Source organism: Nomascus leucogenys, chromosome 1a (assembly GCF_006542625.1).
Source record: "Nomascus leucogenys isolate Asia chromosome 1a, Asia_NLE_v1, whole genome shotgun sequence".
Taxonomy (NCBI): domain Eukaryota; kingdom Metazoa; phylum Chordata; class Mammalia; order Primates; family Hylobatidae; genus Nomascus; species Nomascus leucogenys.
The window spans coordinates 90,683,091-90,691,772 of record NC_044381.1 but is presented as its reverse complement, the minus strand read 5'-3'; the positions used below and the strand labels follow the sequence as shown (position 1 = coordinate 90,691,772).

Below are 8,682 nucleotides of genomic sequence, written 5' to 3'. Positions count from 1 at the left end.
AAAAAAATTTTTTTTAGTTCTTTAAAGGCATTTACATTTTTAAAAGATTTATTTGAGAAACATATTGGCCAGGTGAAGTGGCTCATGCCTGTAATCCCAGCACTTTGGGAGGCCAAGGCAGGAGGATCACTTGAGCCCAGGAGTTCAGTATCAGCCTGGGCAAGATAGTGAAACCTCGTCTCTACAAAAAATAGAAAAATAGCCCACTGCAGTGGCATACGCCTGTAGTCCCAGTGACTTGGGGAGGCTGAAGTGGGAGGATCACTTAAGCCTGGGAGGTCAAGACTGCAGTCAGTCGTGATCACTCCACCACACTTCAGCCTGGATGACAGAGAGAGACATTTTGTCTCTTAAAAACAGCATCAACAACAAAACAAACAAACAAAAACAACAGAACACTTTATAGGCCACTTTACACAATAAAATAGGCAATAATAACATACATATTTTTGCAAGCATAAACACTCAAGTATACTAAGGACAGTCACACAGGCACAACATTTATAAACAGACAAATCATATTCATAAATAACTTATACAACTGCAGTCATCTGAAATACTTATAGAATGGGAGTTAGATGAATTTAACTCCTTGGTCTCTTCCAACTCTAGAAATTATATGCATCTATGAGTTACTAGCCTTTCACACATTTGATTCAGCAGTACCATCTGCTTCTGCATTTCTGCTTCAAACGGTGGTTATATTAAAACAACATAAAACTGTTTCCACAGCATTAGGAGATACACCTAATGCTAAATGACGAGTTAATGGGTGCAGGAAATCAACATGGCACATGGATACATATGTAACAAACCTGCACATTGTGCACATGTACCCTAAAACCCTAAAGTATAATAAAAAAAAAAAAAAAAAAAAAAAAAAAAAAAAAAAAAAAAAAAAAAAAACTGTTTCCATTTCCATAAGTTCTTTCTTGAAATCACCTGACTTCACTTGAAATATGAAAAGTGAACTGAAAGAAGCCACATTACTAAGGCCACAGAAGAGAATTACTTCCTCAAATACACTCCGTATATTCCTAACATTGTTAGTATCATTGGTTTAATCACCTATGGAAGGAAAATACTCACTATTAAGAGTATTTCCGAGGAGAGTTATACAATAATCAAATTTTAGGCTATTTAATGGTGGTACTAGCCCTAGTACATATTTGAGGAGAAAAGTTAAGCACTAGTCCCTAATATATTTGTTATTTATGAATTTTAGAAATTATAGAATTGAGAAACAGAGAGTGAGGGGAGAAGAGGAAAAACCTGGTCCAAATTCCTTTTTTTAATTGAGAAGATAGCATAAGAAGGAGTCCTTAGCTTTTCGTGGTGAAAACCTTTTGTAATTCATTTAACCTCTCTGAGTCTCAGTTTGCTAATCTTCAGAATTAGTGGGTTTAGACCAAATAATATCTCAGATTGCTTCCAAATCTGTGAATTAACCCCAAGGGTATGAAAGCCTGTCAAAATTCCTTTTAAAACACAGTAGCAGGTTTGAAAACTTATACTTAACCTGCAAAGATCAGTTCTTAGGTTGAAGGTCACAGCCACAAATGAATTAAGAACTGAAATTTAAGCCTATTTTTAATAAGGCTACAATCTAGCAGTGAAAGTTTTAAAATTCTATGTCTAACAAAGACTGGGTAATGGTTTTGATTCCTAAACTCTTGACCACCAACGCTGCACGGTGGTTTTGATGTATTTTCTCCACTGGTAATGAAGAGATGAAGAGGAAACCAGGCAGGAAAAAAATCAGGACACTGAGGTCAGCACAGAAGGGGATCCAAAAAACATTTCAGAGATGGATTAGAGAGAGAAACATAGGAAATGTAGAACTCAGTCAGTAATGGTTCATAAATGCATTACCTGTGTTGGAAGATTCCTTATAATGAGATCATCTTCCAGGATGTAGTAACCAATTCTGGTTTTTTCCAATCGTTCTACAACCATCATACAAATGCAGATTGTTCTGCCTGTCAGTCTTCATCATCCCAAACTGAATAATATAAATCTCTGGCCTGTCCTCATAAATTCCATTTTAATGTGAGACTCAGTACTTAAGTTTTTCCTTCTAACTATTTTCTCTCCAGCAAGATTAGATAGCTCATTTCCAGAGTTTATTTTGGTCCCTGCCTGATATTTACCACCTCCTTATATACCCAACACCATCCACCCATATGCTAATAAACACCCTAGAGTTGAGGCAGAGTGGGTGCCTGGCGGGATGTTCCAATATGAGAAGGGAATTAACACCTGAAACAAGCTTATTAACCTTTTAAATGAAATGACTTAGCTTATGCAATTCATTCTCTCTCTCTCTCTCTCTCTCACTCTCTCTCTCGAGAGAGAGAGAGAGAGAGAGAGGCAGGGTCTCTCTCTGTTGCCCAGGCTGGAGTGTGGTGGCTATTCACCACCATGACCATAGCACACTGCAGCCTCAAACTCCCGGGCTCAAGTGATCCTCCTGCCTCAGCTTCTCCTCCTGAGTAGCTAGTGCTACAGGTGTGCACCACCAGGCCCAGCTGTTTTTTCTTTTTATTTTGGTCTCTAACTCCTGGCTTCAAGTTAGCCTCCTGCCTTGGCCTCCTAAAGCACTGGGACTACAGGTGTGAGCCACTGCACTTGGTCACTTACAGATTTTTTTTAATGCCCCTCAAAATGGAGAAATGGTTTGAAGAAGTATTCATTTCTCTAATTATACCTCTATAGCAGTAAATTCCACAGAAAAGAAGGAACCAAAAAGAGGAAAAGACCTGAGTATTTAAATAATAGCAAGTTCAAGCTTGGGGAGTAGCATCAGCAAGAAGAAAGACATATGAAATGAAGGCAAAGTGTCACTGATTTTGTTCACTCTGTTCCTAGTGAGAAGATTGATGGTGTAGAGTCACTTTGGCCTGCTCAAGACCAATCTGGCATGAAGACACAGCTCCGAGGTAAGATTCTCTGGACTAGCAGGATTATCCTAGAGCTATCATCTGAATTGACCCTCTAGGCTTATTGCACATCAGCTTCCTGAGGCTCCTGTGGCCTTCCCCTGCGCCAGCAGCTCAGTGTTCCCAAGTGGAGGTGGGGTCTTCCTGAAAGCCGCTTGTGGCCGGGCGCGGTGGCTCATGCCTATAATCCCAGCACTTTGGGAGTCCAAGATGGGCAGATCACAAGGTCAGGAGTTCGAGACCAGCCTGGCCAATATGGTGAAACCCCGTTTCTACTAAAAATACAAAAATTAGCCAGGCATGGTGGCAGGTGCCTATAGTCCCAGCTACTGAGGAGGCTGAGGCAGGAGAATCGCTTGAACCCAGGAGGTGGAGGTTGCAGTGAGCCAGGATCACGCCACTGCACTCCAGCCTGGGAGACAGAGACTCCGTCTGAAAAAAAAAAAACAAAAACAAAAAAACACACACACACACAAAACTGAGGGGCTTAGCAGGAGAAAAAGGCTCAACGAGTTAGGTCTAAACTTGCAGAGCTGGTAAGTATAGAGGTAGGATACAAACCCAGCTCTGTGGGATGCCAGAGTCCGAGATCTGCCCCATTTATTTATTCTCAAGTACTTTCAAATCATTTTAAAGGTGTTTAAGGGTGAAGAAATCTCCTGGTTATGTGCAATAAATCAGAATTCCTAGGAAACTTTATATGATATTCAGAATCACTACCAACATTGATCAGAAAAGTTTTACTATGATTTTGCCCATGTTCTACATTACTTTCAGATGTCCTTCTAGAGCTCAGATGTGCAATTTAAAGAAAAATCTTTCCTAAAATTCAGGTATCTAGTTTCTCATATGCACACACATAAAGAGACCACACACACACAACACAAACACACAAACACTACACATACACACATTCCACAGAAAAACATACAAAGACCACAGACACAAACATACACAGAGATCACACAGATACACTAAGATACACATACACTGATCACAGACACACCTCTACACACACTCCATGGATAAAAACACCACAGAGACTTTGATTCCCCTAAACCACCACCAACACAAGACAGCTGAGGGTTAATGGGGAAAAGGGACACTATACCATATTAAAGCATAGCAAATAGATTATAATTATTAGGCATTCCTATTTTTAAATCCCCTGTGTCATTTCTGCTGCTCAGAATACTTCATTGACCCTTTCTCCTCTTTAGGGCTCCTAACATCCTGCTGAGTTTTTTTCTGTGCTGCCTGTCTTAAAATCATCCTCGTCTTCCACCCTCTTCTTAAGGTCCCAGGGCCTTCACAAAGCCTCTCTCTCAGGTTCTCATTCTTTCATTTGCCATTGCCTGCCCATTTCATACGCTTCAGACTCCACTTTTTATTCCCAAAGAAGACTACTAAGGTATTTTCACGAAGAATCATTTTTCTACTTTGGAGAAAAATTTTGCAACTCCCTTAGAAGGCAGAATTAACTTAGGAAGTTGTGATTTTTAAATAGCAATTATGGCTGGGCACAGCAGCTCATGCCTCTAATCCTAGCACTTTGGGAGGCTGAAGTGGGAAGATCACTTTAGGCCAGGAGTTCAACACCAGCCTGGGCATCATAGCAAGACCCTTTTCTCTACAAAGAATTTTAAAATTAGCCAAATGTGGTGCTGCACACCTGTGATCCCAGCTATCTGGAGTCTGAGGTGGGAGGATTGATGAAGCCCAGGAGTTCCATGCTGCAGTGAGCTAGGATCATGCCACTGCACTCCAGCCTGGGTGACAGAGAGAGACCCTGTCTCTAAAAAATAAATAAAAATAAAACAAATAGCAATTATCTTACTTCTCTGTATATATTCTTAGAATGTCTTTGTTTAGTGAGGAAAAAAGCACCATTAGTAATTTCCATTGCTTTACCCAATTTATCTAAAACCAATTTGCTGATATGACTCTGTTATAATAGCTATTTTCCAAAATATTCTCAGGTTTATATTTTTGATACCATGGGATCCATTATCCAAGAAATTGGATATTTTAGATAATCAAACACTCTGATTCATGGAGCATTATTAAAAACACTGCACACGAATTACTGAGTTTCAAAGAAGTAATATAAAGCAGTAGTAGTTTCCCACCTGGTACAATGGAGGCATGGTGGGAAATACTGATGGATAAGACGTGTAACCCTACAAAGCCTCACTTTCCCCTCTGTTTAAAAGATTTGCTTCACAGGCTTTGCAAGGAAAAACACAATTTTTTTTTTTTTTTGAGACGGAGTCTCGCTCTGTCACCAGGCTGGAATGCAGTGGCACCATCTCAGGTCAGCTCACTGCAATCTCTGCCTCCCGGGTTCAAGTGATTGTCCTGCCTCAGCCTCCCGAGTAGCTGGGACTGCAAGCACGCGCCACCACACCCAGCTAATTTTTGTATTTTTAGTAGAGACGGGGTTTCACCATGTTGGCCAGGATGGTCTCCATCTCCTGACCTTGTGATCCACCCGCCTCGGCCTCCCAAAGTGCTGGAATTACAGGCATGAGCCACCACGCCCAGCCAGAAATGATTTTTATAGAAAGTTCCTGGCATACCACAAATATTGGATAAATATGAGTTTGGTGACTTTTCTCCTTTTTGTTCCCTCCTCAAGAATGAACTATTAATATTACTACATTTGGCCAGGCGCGGTGGCTCACTCCTGTAATCCCAGCACTTTAGAGGCCAAGGTGGATGGATTACGTGAAGTCAGGAGTTTGAGACCAGCCTGGCGAACACGGTGAAACCCTGTCTCTACCAAAAGTACAAAAATTCGCCGGGCTTGGTGGCGAGTGTCTGTAATCCCAGCTACTCAGGAGGCTGAGGCAGGAGAATAGCTTGAACCCAGGAGGCAGAGGTTGCAGTAAGCCAAGATCATGCTACTGCACTCCAGCCTGCGTGACAAAGCAAGACTCTGACTCGAAAAAAAAAATTACTATATCTTACAATACACTTCCCTCTTTTGTTGACGATTCTGAAGGTACTTCACAATCTTGTGGTGGCTTAGGCTCCCATATGAATATTAGTTATTACTGTTATGTGCTGAGTATTAGACTACTAGATAATAGTATTTACTATATATAATTAGCTCATGAGAGAAATCTAATTATAAAACCCATAACCACTAATTTGCAACATTGCTATTATTTTTGTTATTCAAGTTCATTTCATTAGCTACTTTTGCCCTCACAAGTCAAATAAGACTCATTCTACATTGCCTTATTCAAGAAGTTTTGCCCATCAAAAAGTGTCAGACTTCTGGTTAACGTCCAAGTAGAAGATTTTTGGCCATGCGCAGTGCCTCACACCTGTCATCCCAACACTTTGCGAGGTCAAGCGGGAGAATCGCTTGAGTCCAAAAGTTCAAGACCAGGCTGGGCAACACAGTGAGACCCCATCTCTACAAAACGAACAAACAAACAAATTATCTGGCCTGGTAGTGTGCACCTGTAGTCCCAACTCCTTGGGAGGCTGAGGCAGGAGGAGTCCTTGAGCCCAGGAGGTTGAGGCTGAGTGAGCTGTAATCACTCCACTGCACTCCAGCCTGGGTGACAGAGTGAGATCCTATCTCAGAAAAAAAAAATAGATTTTTAACTACCCAATTACTGAACAATTGTCAAAATGTCCCAACATTTACTTCTTTTTCACATTTATTTCATTTCATCCATATATTTCTATTTTTGATGCTCAGATTCATCTGATCTTAATTCCTCATTAAAACATAAAAGTATAGACCTTAGAAAAATATTTAATTTGCAGAAATATTTTGCTTACTGCTGTTAAAATATTATCATTTGGACTAGAAGTATCACTATGTAAAAAAATTACTCTTTAAATTTTTACATTTAACCTTTTCTTTTGCTTTTTCTTGTTGTTATTTTCACTGTTTCTCACTCCACAGGTCATTATGGATCTGATCAACTCTACCGATTACCTGATCAATCCCTCTACTTTAGTAAGAAACAGCACTCAGTTTCTAGCTCCTGCATCAAAAATGATTATTGCCCTGTCTTTGTACATTTCATCTATAATTGGTACCATCACCAATGGCCTCTATCTATGGGTGCTAAGATTCAAGATGAAACAGACTGTCAATACTCTCTTATTTTTTCATCTCATTCTCTCATATTTTATTTCAACAATGATTCTACCATTTATGGCCACCTCCCAACTTCAAGACAATCACTGGAACTTTGGAACTGCCTTGTGCAAGGTCTTCAATAGCACTTTGTCTCTGGGGATGTTCACCTCTGTTTTCTTCCTTTCGGCCATCAGTCTTGATCGTTACCTTCTCACTCTTCACCCAGTGTGGTCCCAGCAGCACCGAACCCCACGCTGGGCTTTCAGCATTGTCCTGGGAGTCTGGATCTCAGCCGCTGCCCTCAGCATCCCCTATTTGATTTTCAGAGAGACACATCATGACCGTAAAGGAAAGGTGACTTGCCAAAATAACTATGCTGTGTCTACTAACTGGGAAAGCAAGGAGATGCAAGCATTAAGGCAGCGGATTCATGTGGCCTGTTTCATCAGCCGCTTCTTGCTGGGCTTTCTTCTACCTTTCTTCATCATCATCTTTTGTTATGAAAGAGTAGCCAGCAAGGTGAAAGAGAGGGGCCTGTTTAAATCCAGCAAGCCCTTCAAAGTTATGATGACTGCCATTATCTCTTTCTTTGTGTGTTGGATGCCCTACCATATACACCAGGGCTTACTTCTCACTAAGAACCAGTCACTACTTTTAGAGTTGACTTTGATACTTACAGTGCTAACCATTTCTTTCAATACTATCTTTTCTCCCACACTCTACTTATTTGTTGGGGAGAACTTCAAAAAGGTCTTCAAGAAGTCCATTCTTGCTCTGTTTGAGTCAACATTTAGTGAGGATTCTTCTGCAGAAAGGACACAAAACCTAAACTCAGAAGCCTAAATTTAAATTCTAGATTCTTAAGCAAACATGTACTTGGTCAATTATACCAATAGAGATATACCTTCTGCTTTTGTATGCTATAGTCCTTATATTAGAGAGAGATAACTAGGCTGTACTATAGTTAGATCTCTGAGCAATAAAAGGGCTGCAAGAAAACAAGCAATTTGCAAGATCAAGCTGCAAATGTGATTCTTTTCTTTTCTTTTTTTTTTTTTTTTTTTGAGGCAGAGTCTCACTCTGTCATCCAGGCTGGAGTTCAGTGTGCAGTATAGGTTCACTGCAAACTCTACCTCCCAGGTTCAAGTGATTCTTGTGCCTCAGCCTCCCAAGTAACTGGGAGTACAGCTGTACACCACCATGCCCGGCTAATTTTTTTTTTTTTTTTTTTTTTGAGGAGTATTGCTCTGTCACCCAGGCTAGAGTGCAGTGGTGCGATCTCGGCTCACTGCAAGCTCCACCTTCCGGGTTCAAGCCATTCTCCTGCCTCAGGCACCTGAGTAGCTGGGACTACAGGCGCCTGCCACCACGCCTGGCTAATTTTTTGTATTTTAAGTAGAGACAGGGTTTCACCATGTTAGCCAGGATGGTCTCGATCTCCTGACCTCGTGATCTGCCTGCCTCGGCCTCCCAAAGTGCTGGGATTACAGGCGTGAGCCACCGCACCCAGCCATGCCCAGCTGACTGTATTTTTAGTAGAGATGGGGTTTCACCATATTGGCCAGTCTGGTCCCAAACTCCTGGTGCCAAGTGATCCACCCGCCTCGACCTCCCAAAGTGTTGGGGTTATAGGCATGA

At 41.1% G+C, this 8,682-nt stretch overlaps 1 protein-coding gene across 1 annotated transcript; it reads left to right on the top strand.

Annotated features, from left to right (window-relative positions):
- Positions 1-2,795: 2,795 nt before the first annotated feature.
- On the top strand, positions 2,796-7,963 carry GPR33 (G protein-coupled receptor 33). Its single transcript, XM_003263683.3, has 2 exons — positions 2,796-2,939; positions 6,865-7,963. Exon 2 carries the CDS (start codon positions 6,871-6,873, stop codon positions 7,885-7,887), a length of 1,017 nt encoding a protein of 338 aa, XP_003263731.3. The 5' UTR covers positions 2,796-2,939; positions 6,865-6,870; the 3' UTR covers positions 7,888-7,963.
- The last annotated feature ends 719 nt before the right edge of the window (positions 7,964-8,682 follow it).